Raw genomic sequence first — 20,503 nt, 5'->3', positions numbered from 1 at the left:
ACACATTCTCAAAGATTAAAAAACATTCATGGACCATATGCATAGAGTTAACCACTGCACAGACATGCTAAAAAGAAACATGAGCAAACATGAATCCAGGAATCTTTGTATTGTGTGCACAGTTGTAGAGTAATGACGCCACAGACTAACAACAGAGCTTCTCACTCTGACACAAAGATCTGTGATTCCTACAGACAGCAGGCACACCCAGGCACACAGGTGAAAACCAGATGCAGGTGCAGCAGTAGCAGTCGGAACCACGCAGCCGAGCTGAAAGTGCCAGGGCAGAGCACTCACTTTCCCAGGAAATCCCACACCATGCCCCCTATCTGCTGGGGGGCAGCAGAAACAGAAGGGAGCGGGTCAGGGGGAGCTCTGCCACCGGGACGAGGGATGAGGCGAGGGGCAGAGGGAGGGGGGCTGGTGTCGGGTTGGGGGGGCAACAGAGTTGCGAGGAAGATGGAGAAGAGATTGAAAAAAGGCAGGATTGGATTTGAGGGAGGAAGAACGGGAGGCCAAGGTTGAAAGTGATCAGTGGCAGAGGGTTAAAAAAAGGGAGAGGTGGGCATGAAACGGAAAAATTGAAAAGGGAAAAAGGACAGAAAAAAATGGGCAAGAAAGAACAATTAATCAAACACCTCTGACAAAGAAGCACAGAACCTGAAACACAGTGACCCTGAGGAAAACTATAATTGGCTTCAACAATAAGTGGAACTAAGTGGGCAGGGAGAGGGGCTGTGGTCGTGTATGGTCCTCATTCAGTCCAACCAATGTTTGTCCCATCAGTTAGAAATCCATCCCAGGTGAAAGACAACACGGTGGCCTCCTCCAGAAAGACACAAGCCTATAGCAGCTTCCAGGCTGGAGACTCTGGACCATGTACGGCACTGAGAGGTGAGCCAAGAGCTGATGAGGCCACCAGCTTCATTTATGTGGTCCATTAACTGAAAGCTCTTCCATTAAAGAAGGTGACTCAAGGACACTTTGTGCTCACATGTAAAAACGAGTCAGAACTTTCTCACAAAGACACAAAGACAAGACTATGACTGGATCCAGTGTGTGTGCTGATAGACCCTGATGACGTCACACATGTACAGACACAGACAGCTACATGGATACAAAAACACACAGTACATGACAAAGCTGAAATACTGCTCATAACCTCACAACACAAACAGATGTATGTTGTTGAGAAAAACAACAGTAAAGGGTTGGTTCACCTGCATAATTTTGTGTGTGGACGCATTACTGAAAAACAAACCTCTGAGACTAATATCTTAAATCTAAAACTATCTCCATGACAGCAGCATATTTTTGGAGAAAATATGGATTTTTGTAATTCTGATGAACCAACTCTTGTAAGATGCTTAAAGGGGAACTACTTCGAAAAACTTTCAAATTCGGTCCACTGGATTGCCTCTGCTGGAAGCCGTGACATGACGGTAAGGGTTCCATTGTATCTTATGGGGCAACTGCGACAGGCTGCGAAATGTCCACTAAAAGTTATTTTCTTCAACAATAAAATGCTCATATTTTTATTCTGCGTCGTTGCAAAGAGTCTGAAAACATCAAGTACAAGGGACGACCATCAAAGTCAAGTGCTTCATTGACATTGTCCACATTAGAACAACATAAGCTTATCTCAGTAAATTCCACGTTTTCACTGTCTTCCTGCAAAAATCCAAGTCTCACACGACCTGAGAGTGACGCTTATTGCTGAGCGAGACATGTGTGATGTTGCCAACTGACAAGTGTCTAGACAAAGAATAACAATTTGAGCCTTTTCTTGGTGAAAAAACACTTTCAGTGGACATTTTATGGACTGTCACAGTTGCCCCATAAGATTACACTGTTGACACTACCGCAGCATTACCATTCAGTTACACGTGCACATTTATGACAGAATTCCCCTTTAAGCGTCGACAAATGGCCAATTATTTGAAATAAATAGTATACAGTTCAAATCTATTTCTACTTTACTTTTACAATAAGACAATAAATGAGACAAAAGAGTCAAAGACTAGTTACCTTTCCAACTCTGCAATCTTCTTGTCCTTATCGTTCTTTTCGGTCTCCACCTCTCGCAGGATGTCCAGGAGTCTCTCCACCTCCGTCTGAGACTTGCCGGACTCGTCCTTGTAGTAGTTCACCTCCTTCTCCAGCAGCTTCACTCGATCTACGTACTCTGGGTTCCCTCTGGGGCCCGACTGCTGTTCCACCTCGTGGGCTTTCTGCTTCCATGCAGCAGGTGGAGAAGACACAGAGGACCAGAACACGTGTAAAGACTCACTCAGAAAATGTCCAGACAACCATCCAATGTTTTACTGGCCATGACAAAGATACACAAAGCACACTGTAGTCCATCAGTATCTCATAGTAACTACTCCACGTGCTCTCTCCCTCTCTTTCTGAATGAATAAGATGATGTAGACAAAGGCATCATTACTGGTGCTGCTTCATTAGCTTTAACAGATTTGGCTACATTTAACAGCCCTTTGAGTCACTTCGCACACATGGTGAGTGTGCAAAGTACAGGGCGGTGTATGTGTGGCCAGGGCTGCAATTTATAATAAGCAAATATTAACAAATCAGTGGCAGTAAAATGCTAAATCACGACTCAGTCTCATTAGTTGTCTGTCACACACTAATCAGAGCACCGCTGTCTGGTAAATGAGGACTAATCTCGCTGCTGTTGTTGCAACAGTTTGTATTTCTCCATGATTTACATCACAGCGGCACACATCACCCTGGAGACAATATACGCAGCCACACACGTCAACACAGGTCGCAGGAGTGCAGCAGCTAAACAGTTACAGAGCCATCCACCAGAACACTGCAGTGACCTCCAACCGCGGCTGATACAGAGCCTCGGCTATAACCGCACCACACTGAGACGAGAGAGAAGCGTTGGCAACACTGACAGTGACAACATGCAACACGGTCGACCAAGTCATGCAAACCCAACAGTGCTGCACAGTGTTTGCAATTGTCAGTCAAAAGAGAGGAGGTACAGAGGCAACAGAGACTGAGTGGATCTGTCGGCCAATAGGATGTGTCGTATTTTCAGCATGAGGAGGGATGTTAGGATTTACATTGGAGATTTTTCTGATTTGTTTTAGAGCCACAAATGATGTAAGAAGTGTATTAAAATATAGACGTAAATGTTAGGCTCCATTGTTTTTATTGATTAATTATATTGTAAAGAATGTGTGAAAACTACTGGACGGATTACTATGAAACGTGGGGAGAGGAAGTGGTTGGGTCACGGAAGAACACATTAAACATTCGGTGTGAATCCAGATCAGGGGGTGGGACCAGGATTATTTCTTCCACGTTTTTAACTTTATAAGACTTTTTAAGTTTTCACCGTTTTCCTAGAGAATAATGAATTATTCTTGACAAAAATAATCACGTAGGGGACTGACAATGTGTGCAATTTGGTGCAGCTTGGTTAAATATATGAGGATTGTTGGCGTTGCCGGTGTTCTGTGCTCCACTGAGTGCCGTTCTAGTATTTACTGCATTTATCCTGAAAAGCAATTTGTGTTATATTGTTTGCATGAAAAGTACCAAATAAAAAAAAGTCTGATTGATTGGTTAAACTTTACACAGAATTTGATCAGTAATCTTGAATCTAAATCAATCCTTCCGTAATAAATCAAAAATAATTTAGTCACAAAAGTTGTTTTCCACAGTTTAACAACCATGAGGCTAATTTTGTTTCTCATTCTGTGACTCTAGGTTTCAAAACATATGATAAACTGGGATGTTAACTCCAGGCCACGTCCTTTCACATCCCTTACTTTCACTGTGTGAGTTGTGAGCTGTATTTCCCAAGTGTACTACATTGAAAAACCTATGTGTGCTGTGCTTTGGATCAGAATATGCTCTGGGATTTCCTAATGTCACACAATGTCCCTGATGTGAGTCCACCCACTGAAGGTTTATTTAAAAGTTTCAGTTTTAAAGGTTCAAACTAATTCAAACTGCTGTATTGTTTGCAGAAACCTCGTGCTCTTAGTTTGCAAGAAAAAGAAAGTCGCACTGTGTTTAAACTGATCACAGATAAACCAGCTACAGAACAACCACAGCTACGAATAACTGGATGTATTAATACAATTTGAACTGCCGACTAATCAATTAGAGTGAACTTTACAAACTGTACATGTAGCACCAGTTTCACCACGTGTCACACACACAAACAGTTGCAGAATGAGCACGTGACACAGGACTCGGAGTGCAGTATAAAGCCCATCGTACGAGCACAGTGCAATGGTCAACATGCATCTGAGCGGGGCGGTGGGTGAAAGCAGGACCTGTGCTCGGGTCTGGCACGATAAAAACCATCTAGCACGTTTCAAAGAAGTTTCCACGTGTCCTCATGCTTTCACTGTGTGCCTCACAGAGCTCAGGAGAAGGACTTACAGGATTGTTCATGTGACTGAATAGCTGCTCAGCTTGCTACATTGCCAACAGGGGGGGTTGAGGGAAGGAGGAGGAGGAGGGGACCCAGGAGAGTAAGTTAGTTGTTAGAATTGATCTTGAGCGAGAGGAGAGAACAGCAGGATCACACATGTTACAGCACATGTTGGACACAACAGTAACATCGGGTAACAGCTCGCGTTGTTAAGGGCGACACAGACATGGACCAACGTAGAGGAACAGACACAGGGACAGACAGTCTGTGGATTATGGAGCAGGTGGAGGTGGTCTCATTGACTGTCTGCTTCCTGGAGGCACCTGACAAAGCGGTGCAGTCTGTTACAGCAGAGAAACCGTGATGGAGTCATTATTCTAATACACAGTTTTTTATATAAAGCAGCTTCACGTTCCTCGTTCAGTCCAGTTTGGAGCGATATCAACAGAATTGTCACTCTTTATTAAACTAAATTCAACTATTTAAATGGCCCCGTTCAGACCTGGTATTAACATCTGTCCTGAAAGATCCGATCACAAGTGGACAGCATTCATTTGGATGACAACTTTAAGATTGGATCTCACTTTTATAGATGAGTACGATGTCACTGAGTTTGTGTGTCTGTGTTGCACATATGTGAGAGATAGAGAGAGAGAGAGAGAGAGAGAGAGAGAGAGAGAGAGAGAGAGAGAGAGAGAGAGAGAGAGAGAGAGAGAGCAAAAGGAGTTCGGAGGTGATGAATTAATGCGCAGCTATGAAGAGAGATTTTACCAATTAAAAAAAAACGTAGCAACTTTTTGTGGTGATCAGTGTTGATATTGTGGCGGTGGGCAAAAACAAATCCACATACGGTCACTGAGAAGAGTTGATTCAAACTGTAGCTGGTCAGGGGACGTCAGCTGAGTAGCTGGTCCACCATATGTGGCCTAGGACACATTTCCATTTATTCGGCAAAAAGAATGTGAGCACATGCATCTCAGACTACCTCCCAATGTGGTCTGAGTGATCAGATCTCAGGACGCATTTGGGTGCGTTCAAACCTGAACTTGGCGCTGACCCCTTGTGATGAGTTCACTCAGGACGGATGTGAATACCAGGTCTGAGCAAGGCCTATGTCTGCTGGATATCACACAGAGAGTTTTCTGATTAAGATTTATTAAATGTTATTTGTTTTAATTCTTCAGTGTTTTCCTTTCTGAAAATAACTCACAGCTTTAGGCATTTTGAGTTAAAAACAAATTCAAGTCTATAGATAACTACTTAATAGTCTCAAGCTAAATGGTCCCTGGACTCACAGTGAGATAATTTCTTTTCTTCACAGTGGAGACGCTGCTCTGGATTTTTATCTACAGTTCAGTGGGATTAATGAGGCACATCTCTACAGTCCACAGTCACTCAGGACAGAGCGGCTCTCCGCAGCTCCGCCTCAGCTGAAGCATTCAACACAGAAAAGGGAAGTGGACTACAAGGTTCATACAGTGGCTGCTCTGGAGCTTTCAGTCACATCATAGGATCTTCTTCAGTAGAGCATGCACTTGCTTGTATATTGTATCATGAAATTAACATGAAACATGACATTCTGTGATAAAATCGAATGCACCAGAAACAGCTACGAGATCTTATGATGAGACTGTTTTTGTGATGGACGGTTGTGGCGACATTTTAGCTTTGGAATAACTTTTTGGATGAACTTGTTTTATCCTTTTTTTGTCTTTTTTCACCTTGAATTTGAAGTTTGGACTTTTGTCTGACATATTCTCAAGTGGTGAGCACACAAATGATCACGCATCCAAAAAATCGAAATCGTTACTTTAGCTGATTGTTACATGTAAATCTTACTAACTATACAATTAGCTACTGGACAACAGGAGGCTATGTAACTATGCTGTGAATCTAAACACTAGACAGCCTTGTAAAAATTAGCTCAAAGCTGCTTATATGATGATGGGTTGGATCTGAACTGTAAAACATGAACGTACCTTCTGCAACTGCGTCTCCAACTTACTACACTCCTCTTTTTTCTGCTCGATGGCGATCTCCAGTGACTTGAGCTTTGAATCCCTCTTGAGGCCAGAAGACGCAAGGGATGAGGCGTGTTCCTTCAGATCGATGAGATTGGACTGCAGAGGGACAGACAGCACAGACAGACAGACAGGTTCAAACCAGGCAGGCCAGAAGTAACTATAGACCACAGGGCCAGAGGCGGCAGCATAAATGTCATACAAAGGTTTATTGAGAGAAAGAAACAGGAGGTGCAGAGCAGCTTTTAGAGAAAAGCTGAGTAGTTGTTTACAATATGTGTCCCGACATGCGACCATCTCTTAATGCACTGACCTCTTTATCTGTTAACTCTATCTGCAGGCTGTTGACTTTCTCCTTTAGGTCCTTGTTCTCCTTCTTGTACGACTCCACCTCCTCCAGACGTTCTCTATCCTCTCTCTCTCTTTGGTCCTTTAAACGCTCTATAATCCTCTCCTAACACACACACACACACGCACACCCACAATTAAAAGTGTTTTGTATGACTGACGTGGTCACATTGACTGACCACATGTGGTTAGAGCAGCAGTAGCCAATCAGAGACAAGAATCAACCCTCTATCTGCATTTGATTTGACATTTTTCAAAAGTTAATTTCAGTTTTTGAATTCCTCAAATCTCAGAAGTAAATAACATATGCAATAATATGTATGATCTAAATAAATCAAAAATCAAAAGCTGAATACGTTTCATTAGATTCCATTCAACACATTCTCTGTGCTGTCATTTGTAACAGATACGAATGAAATAATCATAAAGCCACTGAAGTGGAAACCAAACTGGAGCGGGAAAGAAATCACATCTAATGCAAATCATAGGTTAAAAATGACTCAATTCTGAATTAAAAATTGTGTTTTAGCAAACATTGTTTCTTACTCTCACAAACCAACTCAGGCTGGGATTAAGCTTCTCTTGGTGGGACGTAAACAAAAGTGCACAGGACCTCTGGAGCTCTCTTTATCTAAGAATATTTTAAAGAAGAAATGTGATCATCTATTCTGAAATCAGTGGGAAGAGTCAGAAGTAACAATTCAAATGTTTCCGAATGAAACTTTTTGCAGTTAAATAAAAACAGGCCCTGACATCAAACCTTCTTCATCTCAGAGGAACAGAAACCTGCAATGAAGTGACCCCTGAAGAGCGAAAAATATTTGTTTTTACAGAAACGGGTCCAATCTCAAGCATGACTGAAATGCATCTTTGCATCTTTGTGTCCTGCAGTCATGTACCTTCTCTGACAGCGCCTCCTCCAGGGTGGCCAAGGCAGTGTCTGTGTTACTGGAGTCGGTCTGCAGAGACTTGACCCTGTCCTTCAGGTTGCTCAGCTGCTTGTCTTTGTCCCGCAGCTGCTCCTGCAGATTCTCAATCTGAGGCACCACAGCGAAGAAGAGAAAGTCAAAAAAAAAGGAACAAGCATGATGTCAAAACCAGAGTAGTATTTAAAGCTGGAGATCTCAGAAAAGTCTTTGAGGATTTACATCCTCTACAGACACCGTCATGTTCATAGCTTTAAATGTACTCGGGCTTTACAGACAAGCATTTTTCTATTTTAGGAAGAAATACATCAAAAACTGTCAGACTTTGAAGAAAAATCTTAAGAGGCACAGCAGAATAAAAAGGAGAATTATATAGCAAAACATTTGGTCATTAACAGGTTCAGAAACTAGGGAGTCAACTAGAATAGGCGTATTTTCTGTAACGCTCAAAGTAGACATTATTGATCTCATTCCGTAAATTGCTGGGTCTTATTTCACCATCTGTCAAAAATGTTTTAGTTCTTGGCCTCATTTTATTCTGACTGATCAGCTTGTCCCCTCTTTTATGATCGGTCAACCACTCAGAGCGTGTGTTGGAAATGTCACAGCCTTTACCCTGAGGCTTCCCCCTACAGCTGTCAACACAGCTGTAGTCACGGTAACAATGGTGTCAGTTTGAGTCAGAGGCAGAAATTGAACGTCAGGATAAACCTGCTGATAGACCAGTACCTCTGACAACAAGACTGGAGCAGGACATTTTGTTGCCCGCTTATATTTCACACGTGCTATGAAGATTGTGTATTGTGAGTAATCTGTGTAATCTCTCTGAAGTAAAATTGTATGTAATAGGCATGTTTTTTTCAATATTTTACCTTGATTTCACAGAAAATAATTTGTAGATATTGATGAAGAAATCAGACATCTTTAGGGGACTGTTATCTATGAGTGTGTACAATTTGGTGCCAATCCAAATAAAAATCCTACTCTAGTGATTTTTAAAATGGACAAAAAGCTGCATGTCAAACTAAAAGAAAGGGAAAAATACAAAAATCATAACAAGGGGACTTTACGGCTATTGTTAAAACTTACTGTATGGATCTAATTCAAATGAATATCATGGGAATGAGATAAACGAGAAACTAAACCAAATACAACATCAGATGAAAGACAAAGATTTTGAAATTTAGAGAGGTGACAAAGAGAGAGATAAAAGTGGAATGATAAGGGAGAGGAGGTGTGATAGAACAAGAGAGAAAATGCAAAGAGAATGGGTGAGCATGTCAGGGTGAGAGAGAGAGAGTAACACTCTGTGGCTATTTATAGCACGAACACACACACACACAAACTCACTCACACACACACACACTAGAGTCAGTGAGGCAGAAATATCTTCTTGCTTGTCTTTCTATGGACACTTTCCCCCAGAGAGCGAGAGAGACTCTCTCACTCTTAATGGAGAGTAACCACGGTGCTGTGTGTTTCACTGACTGGTTTAGTCCAGGACACAAGAATATATCACTCCCTTCATCACTTATTCTAAATGTACAACTAAACCTGCTAAATGAATAACGCAGAAATAACTGAGAGGTTTTCTTCACCTCCGACTCTCACCTTCTTCTGCAGGACATTGATCTTCCGCTCTTTGACCTCCAGCATGTCCTTCATGTCCCTGATTTCTCCAGCGAGAGTGCCCTTCTCCTCCGTCAGGTCCTGCAGCTGCTTGGTCTTCTTGTTCAGGAAGGACTCTTTCTCCTCCAGACGCAGACGGAGAGCATCCACCTGAAGCACGACACAGCCACAGACACTCGAAACAAGTCCATACAGGGAGCCAACTTCAAATTTGACTCTAATAGAGAAAACTGCTCGACAAGAATTATTGAACATGACAAATTTGGAAAACCTAAAGTTGTTATGTACGACGGAGGACGGAGATTTTGAGAATAGAGTCGGAATATTTCGAGAAAATCAAGTTGGAAGTTTTACAAGATAGAATAGTTCCTAGTTTTTAAAATAGAGTTTTAATTTTACAAGAATAAAGTCGCAATATAAGAAGGAAAAAAGTTGGAATTTTATGGGAAAATCTTGTAATATTATGGCTTTTTTCACAAAATCTCAGAATTTCCTTTCTTCAATATAACCCTAATACCCTTAAAGCTAAAAAATAGCTGCATTCATTAGAAGTGATTTAAACTATTTTTTTCATTTTAACTGAATGTCTGTACAGCGGCAGTAAGAACACAGGCACTGAGTATTAATCAGTTGTTGTTAGTGCGTGCTTATCAGACTCAGAATCACTGTTCATTTGCTGCTGCCCTGTGTCACAGTTCAGTTAGTTCGAAGTCTCCACAGTGAGTAAGAGCAGATGTGATCTGCATTAATAAGCCTCTGGTCTGCGGCAGGCCTCTTATTTGCTCCGTCTGGTTTGGGAGGATGAAACTGTTTGTGCGGTTGTGTATTGTTAGGTTGCGTATCAACAGACCTCTGTTTGCAGGATGGCAGCACGTTGCTCCTTGGCAGTGAGAGACTCTTTGAGCACCTCGATATGCTGTTTGCAGTCAGAGTTCTGGTTGTTGAGGGTCTCTAGTTTGGTCTGCAGCGCCAACAGCTCCGACTCCTTCTTCGACAGCTCCTGCTTCAGCTGGTCAATCTGCACGCGACATGGCAAACACACCTTAGCGTTGTATTGTTTCAGCATCGTGTGTGACGGAGAGAGGAAAACCTCCTTTCAGGCAGCGCAGCTTTTACACTATTTTCATCAACACGCTTTTTTCGCTCATCAAAAATGCATTTGGGACTGACTCCCCTGCATTCATCATATATTATACATCATCTCTATTCATGATTGATGAAAAGGGGTCTAAAAATAGAAAAAACTAAACTGTGCCTGGTCGGCTAATATGAGGAGCGGTATGTAAACACAAAGTCAAAGCTCCGGAGAGACGTACGAGCAACAGACGCTCACGCTACACCTTTACACAATCACAGTTTGCAGGTGGTTATGTATCCTGAAGGCTTGGGGATGACACAGATTACCATGTGGTCATGGGGAAGGGGCTGAAACGCTGAAAACTAAACTCGCTTTAACATAAACTCTGACTTTATTTGCAGACGTACACTTTAGTTTTTGAACATTATGCACATCACCGACGAATGTTGGCAGCGGACGAATAAAGAAATAAAATAAGATTTCGTACGTAATTAAGGAAATGTATTTTATTATGGCCCAGCATGCACTTGCTGATTTTGCCTGGTTTCTCCACACTGAGGCTTTCGGAAAAAACAGCAGAGACGCATCTCAGATTGTTGCCAGCAAGACACTTTGCTAATGACACTGAATGCAAAAGCAGCTAATTTAAGTTTCACATCAGCTTCACTTAGTATGCTGCTCCCTGCACACAGCTTTCTGTAACTCCAGCATGTTTTTTCAGTCATATATTCACCGGACCTGCACTTCTAGGTGAGCATGCATGACGCAAACGTGTGTTTACCTTGGACTTCATGAACTTTGAGTGGTTCTTGTAGACCTCCATCTGCTTGATCTCCTCCTCTCTGTCCTCTGTGTTCAGTAAGCCGTTCGCCTTCAGCATCTGGATCTCATCCTCCAGATCTCGGATGTTGCGCTCCAGAGAGGCAATTTTGGTGTCCTGCACACAAACACGCAGAGGAGACACACCTCAAAACGCTGACTGGCATGTGCACAACTTGCATGCTGCAAATGAACCTGAACTAGAGACGAGAGACAAACAGAAAGCCACAAGAAGAGATGGAGAGGATAGAGAGAGTGCAGAGTGAGATAAAGAGAAGCTGGTGTAGCTGAGAGCAAACTGCAGCATCTGTCGCTGAAATCAGAATCTTTCTACCCAGCTCCTCGCAGCAGCACAGAGGATTAATCACCATTAGGAAATACTGAGCGCACATCCAGCACGGAGAGATTAGCCGGACCGGAGAGAAACGTGTGGAGGCAAAGGAAGAAAAGTAACAAGCTGTAGTTGCTTTCGCCGTAGTTGCTTGCAGATCAATGCAGAAACCAGTCTCTGGACTGCGACTACGAGTGCAGCTTTAGCTTCATGGCTTTTTAAATAAATAATACAACGTCTTTAAGATTAGCCATGGTCCATCTCCCTCTCCAGCAGAGCACAGAGCAATCTTTCTTCTTCCTGTCTCTCTCTCTCTCTCTCTGTCTCTCCCTCTCTCTCTTTTTGTGTCCCTCCTTCTCTCCACATAGTGGCTCTGAACTTATGAACTTGTGGCCGTTAGCTGGGTCAGTCATCCCCCCCCCACTGCAGAGGAGCCTGGGTAATGTGTTGTAGGGAGGAACGATGGACAACCAGAGGAGCATCTGAGGGTTTTAATCGTGAGCGGTGTACATGTGCATGCGCTTCGCCCTGTCGCTGCATCTCATCTCTGACTCCGTGTTACGAGACGAACGTCAGTGAACTAACATTGCTGCGATAGACACAAGACAGCATACCTTCAAAAAGAGGGAGGTTTTTATTCCGTCCACATGAAATCACTGGTACATCGACCTGCTCAGTAAACCTGGCTCTTCAGCTCTCTTTCCCTGTATCTGTGTCTCTCGTTCTGTCTCCCTGCATACTGGCCTTTCACTGTCATAAACAACCACACCTGTTTCCATGGTAGCAGCAGGGAGGCTATATGCTGTGCACTGTCTCTGGTGAGTGAGGAGCAGGAGAGGGCGGGAGGGATGTAGGGGAGAGACAGAGGGAGGGAGGGAGGGAGGGTGGGGATAAATTCATGCTTCCATCAGCATCAACAGAGCAGAGGGAGAGAGGAGAGGGGAGAGATGCAGGGTCTTCCTGCACAGCACAGGAGGAGGAGGAGGAGGAGGAGGAGGAGGAGGAGGAGGAGGAGGAGGAGGAGGAGGAGGAGGACGGGTCTTCCCTTCCTATGCAATGCTAATGCAACAGGATCCCCGGACACAGATGTCACATGACCGCGTTGGGGGGGGGGGCTGAGGCCCGCACCCAGCCAAGTGAGTGGGGCTGTGTCAGCTCAGCGATGATGTCATGATTTATTTTGAGGAAGTGATGTCAGGCCTCTGCAGTGAGGCTGGGGGAGTCTACAGCGGCCTGCTGCTGAATCCAGCTGCCGCACAACAAGTGCTGATCTGAACAGGCATATTATAAATATTTACATACGGCTCGGCAGCTGCTTACAGAGTTGAATATGAATGTGTGGAAAATGAAGATAAATAAATCACGTCTGATAATGGTGGTCGGGAATTGCAACCCATCATCTTAAAATGAATATGAATGTTTGTCCCAATATTTAAATGGCTTTTAAATCTCCCCTGAAGCTTCAAAGTTACATAAAAAGTATTACAATCATATTCTTACACTATTTGCTTTGGAGTGAATTATTCAAATCCAAGATGCCATTTTAAGACCTGCACGATCAGATTACATCAAACAGAAAAGTCCAAATATCTTGTACTTAATTTTGCTGTAATTCAGCTCTGATATATTTTTGCATCCTCAGAATCTTTACACAAAGTTCTGTACATGGAAAAGCTGCACACAATGAGATAATCTGTAATGTTGGAAAATGTAATTATAAACACTAGATGTGTCATGAAACCAGTGTGTTGCAGTTTGGTGCGACTGATTTCTGTACCTGTTCAGTGAGCAACATAAAAAACGAAATGTTCTAACAGTAAAATGTATTCTTGTTCATGTTTACACAACTGCTTTGTGACACTGTGTGTGTGTGTGTGTGTGTGTGTGTGTGTGTGTGTGTGTGTGTGTGTGTGTGTGTGTGTGTGTGTGTTTGAGATAGAGAAATGTGACAGTGTTGACTATTGACTCAGCTGCTGAAGATCACAATGACAACAACAGAGTGAGTGAAACATCAGTGAAGGCCTAAATTTAGAAACGCAGCAGTGAAGTACAAGATCACGTTCACATAAAACGTCATAAATGAAAATGATTGCAGATGGATAACAAACGTAATTATTATTAATTGAAGAAAAAATATTGAACGATTATCTTTTCTTTTTCTGTGGAGTGCTGTATTTGATTAGATTCTTACTTTCATCTCAATGATGGTCTGCAGGGCCTTGGTTTTGCCTGGATCTTGATGAAGCTGATTTCTTCTGTGCAGTTCCTTATAGAGAAGACACAATGTTAAATAGCACCTGTACGTTTACGAAAAATAAACATGTGTTTTAAGTTCATCTTAACACATAACACTGCTGAGGTGTTCAGCAGTTTTTAGTTTGTTACAGTTTAAGCAGCAGAGTGGAGTATATGGATTTTGTGACAGGCAGTGTTGCCCTCTAGTGACTACAACATATAAAACAGTTTTATCTTTAACAGTGAATTCATCACAGTTGGCTCCTAAGGTCTGAGATGAGAAAGGTACATATATATCAACATAACTTAGGTCACAGAATACAGTACCTCTCGTAGATGGATGTTCTCTTTCTCCTTCTGATCCAGAATGACCTCCAGGTGTCCCAGCTGGGCCTCTGCCTCGGCAATCCGCCTGGCTCTCTCATGCTCTTCCTCCTCGGACGCCCTGCCCGGGGGCAGCCCTTTGCTCTGCAGCATCTCCAGCAGCTTCTTGATGGACTCGTCTCTGGCACCCAGTGTCTGCTTCTGTGTCTCGATCCTCAGCTCCATCTCCTCCAGCGTCTTTCTCAGCAAGAAGAGCTCCTTGGCCTGCCGGTCGTGTTCTGCCTGCAGCCGACGGAAGTTATCTTCTGTCAGCTCGATGGTGGTGAAGTGATCGGAACCGGAGCGGTTGCCGCCCTCCTGCTGCAGCAGGTGGTTCAGGTCTCGCTGTGTGCGCAGCTCGTCCTGCAGAGCCTGGATGGTCATCTGGAGATGCTGATGGACACACACACACAAACATGCATGTATACACATAAACACACCGAGGCGCAATAATCATTGAAATTAATTTAAGGAATAAACACAAAAAGCTTCTCCTGATAATACCACACATGAAGGTAATCACACATTAACACGCACTTCAGAAATGCTGTTTCACATGTTTCTGTGGAAAAATGCTACAGTGGGTTAAACATGGAGAAACACATGACTTACCTTAAGATAAATTTACAAGTAAAGAGAGAGTTAACAACTGAAATTGTCAAATGACTGAATTGTTTCTTTGGTATCAATGTGAAAGAAGAAATCCTTTTTTATTATCCTGGAATAAAAAAGAAAATCTGAGTTCCCTGGCATTACATTACGAATTTAACTACTTATGCTAACTACTACTGATAAAATATATTGATGATTGAAATAAACTACAACTGTCAAACACATAGACTTTTTAGTCTGCTGCTCTGTGCTTATAAAAATGAGCAGTATAAATGGGGGTTGTTAACTTTCCAATCAAAGCAGAAGACCACCCTGATGTCTTTCCTGCAGCACAGGACAGGTCTTTGTTCTCGGATAGGCTACAACATGAATATTGTGATTATACCGATACTTGTATAGCAGAGGGGTTGGGAGCAGTCCACATTTGAATTGATTCGGTAACAGTTCAGAATTCAGTATCGGTACACTACGGTACTTTTTTCTGTACTTGGCTCTCTCGGTAATACCAGAAAATGTAATTTCACCTCCTGGAGTAAAACAGATGAGTTAGCTAGCTCTGTTACCGACGTGATTCAGTGCTTGGTTGTGCGGACGTAATTTGATCAGTACCCTTAAAAGTGTTTAGTACACAAATACTGGATACAAATACTGTACAGATATTGTGCCGTTACCATTGGTGGAAGTGGACACTTCTTGGACGGTAAAACCAGAACCTACAATACACACACAGTAGAGAGGAAGTCATATCCAGATAAAGTGAGCAGGTTTGTGAATCTGTGTGTGTCCGGAACAAAATAAAGCACAACACACACTATTTGTTCTAACATATTAAATTGTGTGTAGTGGTGTCGGTTCAGGGTTTAGGGAAACAGAGTTAGGACCAAGGGGCCAGTTTCTGTCAAAGACTGACTTGGGCTCAGTTTTCCTGTTGAAATGTTCATCTTGCAGAACTCTCCAGAGAAAATAACAGATCAATCCATGTCCAGAAAATGGCCCAGTAAGGATTTAAAGGAGAGGAAACAGTTTCTTACACTGAAATAACATTTACAGGCTGTCTGGGATTGTTGGGTTTGGGATACAGCAGGGAGATGGAGCACCAGATGTGTCCGGTTCGAGATAATCAAACAAATTGATCCAGTTCCACAGTGTTTGTGGGGAAACATATGAGGGTTGACAGGACAAGGATACAGTGGCCGAGACGTCTCCCACAGGTGCATTAATGGAAAGCATGAATGCAAAAGCCACACAATGGAAACACAACCAACAGATGTTGACAATGAAACATGCAGAGTTACTTACTGGTCAAGTGAGCTGTCGTTTGTGAAGACCTGGACAAACCAATCTGCGCTTAAATTGAGATGCTTGTCTATTAGAGGTGTTACGGTAGAGGTTAATTTTTTTCTTTTTGCATGATCCAAGCACTTGTACTGTAACACATCAAATAGACTGGCATCTCATTTAAAGCAGCAACTGACTTGTCCTGGTTTTCACAATCAATTCCTCACTTGACCCAAACATCCATGACTTGGCCGCAGTAAGTTACTGCTCAATTCATGGTCAACATCCATTGTCACTCACTTCCGCTGTGGTTGTGAGTCCATTGTGTGGCTTTTTGCATTGGTGTTTCTGTTGTGGCATTGGTTGTGTTGTGGCGTTTGCCTTCGCGTTGTAGCTTTTGCAGTTGGGTTGTGGCTTTTGCCTTTGTGTTTTCCAATATTGGGCTTTTGTGAGGCGTCTCGGCCACCGTACAACGAGGTACACTAAGGTGCTGAAAATCTTTGACCTCCCCTTGGGGGGTTTTACGGGAATCATAGGAGAGGAGGCTTGAAAGGTACAAAGGGATTGCCAGGTGTCACGCCAAAAACACGCCACACTGAAGGTGACTCTATGTTGTGCACGCAGAACGTGGTGCAAACATAGGGACAAACCTTGGTTCTCCTGGCATCAAGCAGCTGCAGAGAATTGGCAGAATGAACAGAAAAAACAAATGTATGGTAAAAACAGGGCGTCAGAGCATGATGCAACAGAGACGGATGATGAGAGACACTTGTAAGTCTGTGTTCAGGCCTCAGTCAGTACAGTTCATTCACAGTGGACCTTTGTCAAAGCAGACATGTTGGTTTGTCGCAGCAGGAGAAGCACATGTGAAATCAATACACTCAATAATGACTGTTTCCCATATGAGCTGGATCCTGGGTCTGGGTTCCGTCCACACTCCCTGTCATGACTTCCTGGGACAGAAGGTGGAACCGAGCCTCCGACAAGAAGGTTATGTTTTCATCTGTGTTTGTCAGTTTGTTAGTTGGGGGATGTGCTATCGGTCAGGAAAGATACCAAAACATTTTACTGCAGATCTGGATCAGGGGGCAGATCCAGGAGTCTTTCGTTAACATTGTGAGACAGGGGTTCTTTCAACATTTCCCTTCATTCCTCAAACATAATAAATGGATCTGGATGAGAAAGGTCCGGCATATTTAGGGGATTGATATATACAAGGAGACTGTTGGGCCTTAATGGAGGTATCCAGTCCCGTCTAGCGAACTAAATGTGTTTCACTTTTCCTGCAATGACGAGTCAAAATGTCTGCCATGAAAAAAGTCGATTACACTTACAGACAAACTATGACTTCATCAAGATGACCTTTCTGGAGAGAGATGAATAAAAGGTTTGAAAAAGCTTTAAAACGGCTCCAATCAATCACTGCAAGCCAAGAAAATTAAGTGATAACCATAAATGATTAACCATTTATGTCATTTCTCAAGCAAAACCATCAACGTTATCTGGTTCCAGCTCCTCAAATGTGAATATTTTCAGCTTTTCTTTCTTGTGTAACTGTAAAACTGAATATTGTTGGGTTTGGATTGTTGGTCAAACATCTCTCTCCTATGGAAATTAGCAGTGTATCAATACTGACACATGACAAATACCGAAAAACAAAAATCTGAATCCGTTTTTCATCCCTCTGACATTCTTTGTTGCACTTCCACAGTGCACAAGGCGCGATGCTGTCATGTGAAGCATGTGCTCTTCTGGCCATGAGAGGGCAGTGTTTGTGTTAGCAGGGAGAGCTGATGAGTTTTCAGCTGACTGCGAGAAGCTGCCATCTTCAACAGTTTGTGTCACACTCCCTCATGTGAGTCACAAGCATTTGCTCCAGCACAGAAGACGACTCATACAATTAACATTCACACTGAGTGACTCCTTTCGTAATCCTTTCATTTGCATGCACATGCCATCAATTACTCACACTTCCATAACTTACCAGGCCAGGATCTACACACTGTCTGAACCTACAACGTATCGACTGTACAACAAGGCTTTCCCCTTTATGTATGGAATTATATTTGATGAAATTAAAATGTATATATGTAGATAAAATAATTTAATATACCCTTCCTGATTGGTTTCCTCCTACATGATTTATAGAGAAAAACAGTTATCAAGAAAAGACGACCATGTTAGAGCATAAATCCCTGAAAATATCGGCGTGCTGATAGCTGAACCCTGACACTGCTCCCTCTCCCTTTTCCATCAGTGCTTCATCCCTCTGCCCTGATCAATAGTCTGCTGTATTGAATTTAAACTGCACGAGGCACTCCAATGATTTTCATTTGCATAATTGCACTGTGGGTAAAAGGGACTATATGGCCATTCTTCCCAAATCCTCCTGTCATCCACAGCAAAACTCTAGTTCCTATGAGTCAGTCATGACTCAGCGGATACGAGCTGTGGTCCCCAAGCTTCTCTTCTGCTACATATCCTCAAAATGAGCTTTCAGAGGTTTCACGAGTCAAGGAGAGATGTCGTCTGTTGTGCAGAAACAAAATAACGAAAAGCGAGGTATACTAACATTTAGATAAATCACAGATCCAGCATGTTTGGGATGTTTGCAGCCCATGCAAGGCTTAACGTATGCACAACAAAGCTCAGAAGCTACATGTTTAAAATCTTCACCATCATAGTCTGAAGTGATGTCATGTTAAAGCCTCAGTGTGTGGAAGACTGAGACACAAAGCTGGTGACATTCATTTCTTTTATCAGGCACAGAGACAAGCAGTGTGCACCACCTGGTATAGTGTGTGTGTTATATATGTGTGTTAAAGAGAGTGGGTGTTCCAGATGGACAGCTCCAAACCACTGAGTCAGAGGAGCCGTTCGTGATCTCTGCTGTACGTCGTGACGGCTGACAATATGCAATTACACCCACAGCCATGCCAACAAACGTGGCATTTATTCATCTGCACTCAGCTAAAAGAGTGCAAGAGAATGGTGTGAAGGCAGAAATCTGAGAGTCAGAGCAGCACAGAGGAGTAACAAGATACAAAATGATATTTTTACAGTAGTTTTCATTGTTCATCCCAGTGTGCAGAAGGTGATTTATGATATCTTTCATTTATATTGCTGTTTATCATCTGAAAAGTATAGGACGTGTCTTGGCAGATATTCTGAGCTGCTCTCATAGAACAGAACAGCCGACTGTAATAGTTGAACATTATTCAGCTTGATAAAGCCAAAGACCGGTCCCTATGCTTGGGCTTCCCTTCAATTACTCAGGGTCACACAAACACACACACACACACAAACACACACACACGCACACACATTTTTCATTTCAGCATTGACAGCATTACTTCTGAAAAGGCCTGCATTTGTATTAGTCTACTGATACTGTGATAATAAAGATGGTGATGAATCATTACCATTATTATTGTATCGATACTATAATATGACAAGTCTACAGACAAGCTAATTCTGTGTGACGCAGAAGAACGATCCTTCATTGTTTAACTATGTTTACTCACACTGGAAATTTGACCTCAGTATTTAACCCACCCACACACCTGCAGCTGTGGGCAGCCGTTCTTTCACTCTTTTCCTGCCAGTCCAGGTCCCAACACAGCTCCTCTAACCTCAAGGTCCCCATGCATCCCATTTCTTTGAACTAAATGCCAGTATCAGCATATGGTGCATATACTGGAACCATTTGGTTCTCACATTTGCACAAACACCACACACATGTTTCAAAATATTATTCTGGGAAACTCCACTTGATTCTAGAAATATTGAGTGTACAGTATGTCATGTCTTGTCTTCCTACAGCTGACAGCGTGTCACTCAGAGCTTCAGACCAAGAGTAATAAAACATCTTGATCGCCCTCTGGTGGCTGGCTGCAATATAGGTCATAAACCCTGTCTCCTTCATGTTAGCAGATTTGACTAGAGACCAAACTATAGAGTCAAAATACCTGCTAAATAATTTTTTTCAGAGATAATTCTTGACATTTTAGGTAGTTCTTCTCACGCTAATGTATGTTCACGTGTTAATTTTCTTACTAGTTCGATTTTGATTATTTATTTGATGCTATAAAAACAGGGTGAAACTACAGGATTGACAGCTGAGGCTGACTCATGGTCGAGCATGTATATGGGTGGGACCTCGTTAAAGTGTCTCCACTCCAGAATCACTACTGCTCAGACACTGGCTCCAAATGATGCCATCAGCGCAAGATGGCAGCACCCGTTTCCAAGATATTTTGGCTTCACTTTCTTAGTAGGAGGAAGTGGAGACACATTATCTCTATATACAGCCTATGCTCACAATGCTGAATCACTAGTGACAAGTATAGACGTTGTCTTTCACATCAAATTATTATTAATTTAGATTAGACGATGAAATCATGTCAAATAGAGTCATCTGTGTCCCTATACTGTGTTTACATACAA

At 42.6% G+C, this 20,503-nt stretch overlaps 1 protein-coding gene across 9 annotated transcripts in view; it reads right to left on the bottom strand.

Annotated features, from left to right (window-relative positions):
• erc2 (ELKS/RAB6-interacting/CAST family member 2) overlaps window positions 1–20,503 on the bottom strand; it is a 36,325-nt gene that overhangs the window by 5,770 nt on the left and 10,052 nt on the right. For 2 of the 9 annotated variants that reach the window (XM_035151907.1, XM_035151908.1), the window contains exons 3-15: window positions 16,708–16,731; window positions 15,451–15,492; window positions 14,132–14,560; window positions 13,761–13,835; window positions 11,201–11,356; window positions 10,192–10,359; window positions 9,324–9,491; window positions 7,686–7,823; window positions 6,752–6,892; window positions 6,397–6,537; window positions 4,426–4,461; window positions 2,029–2,231; window positions 298–420 (exon numbers count right to left, since the gene is read on the bottom strand). In XM_035151907.1, the coding sequence (XP_035007798.1) occupies window positions 298–420; window positions 2,029–2,231; window positions 4,426–4,461; window positions 6,397–6,537; window positions 6,752–6,892; window positions 7,686–7,823; window positions 9,324–9,491; window positions 10,192–10,359; window positions 11,201–11,356; window positions 13,761–13,835; window positions 14,132–14,560; window positions 15,451–15,492; window positions 16,708–16,731 (1,844 nt within the window). The remainder of the gene's footprint in view (window positions 1–297; window positions 421–2,028; window positions 2,232–4,425; window positions 4,462–6,396; window positions 6,538–6,751; window positions 6,893–7,685; window positions 7,824–9,323; window positions 9,492–10,191; window positions 10,360–11,200; window positions 11,357–13,760; window positions 13,836–14,131; window positions 14,561–15,450; window positions 15,493–16,707; window positions 16,732–20,503) is intronic. The other 7 variants (XM_035151913.1, XM_035151914.1, XM_035151910.2 and 4 more) reach the window with 6 other exon arrangements.

The sequence above is a fragment of the Hippoglossus stenolepis genome, chromosome 3 (assembly GCF_022539355.2).
Source record: "Hippoglossus stenolepis isolate QCI-W04-F060 chromosome 3, HSTE1.2, whole genome shotgun sequence".
Taxonomy (NCBI): domain Eukaryota; kingdom Metazoa; phylum Chordata; class Actinopteri; order Pleuronectiformes; family Pleuronectidae; genus Hippoglossus; species Hippoglossus stenolepis.
Note: the sequence above shows the minus strand (reverse complement) of the source record. Positions and strands in the feature narration are given on the sequence as shown.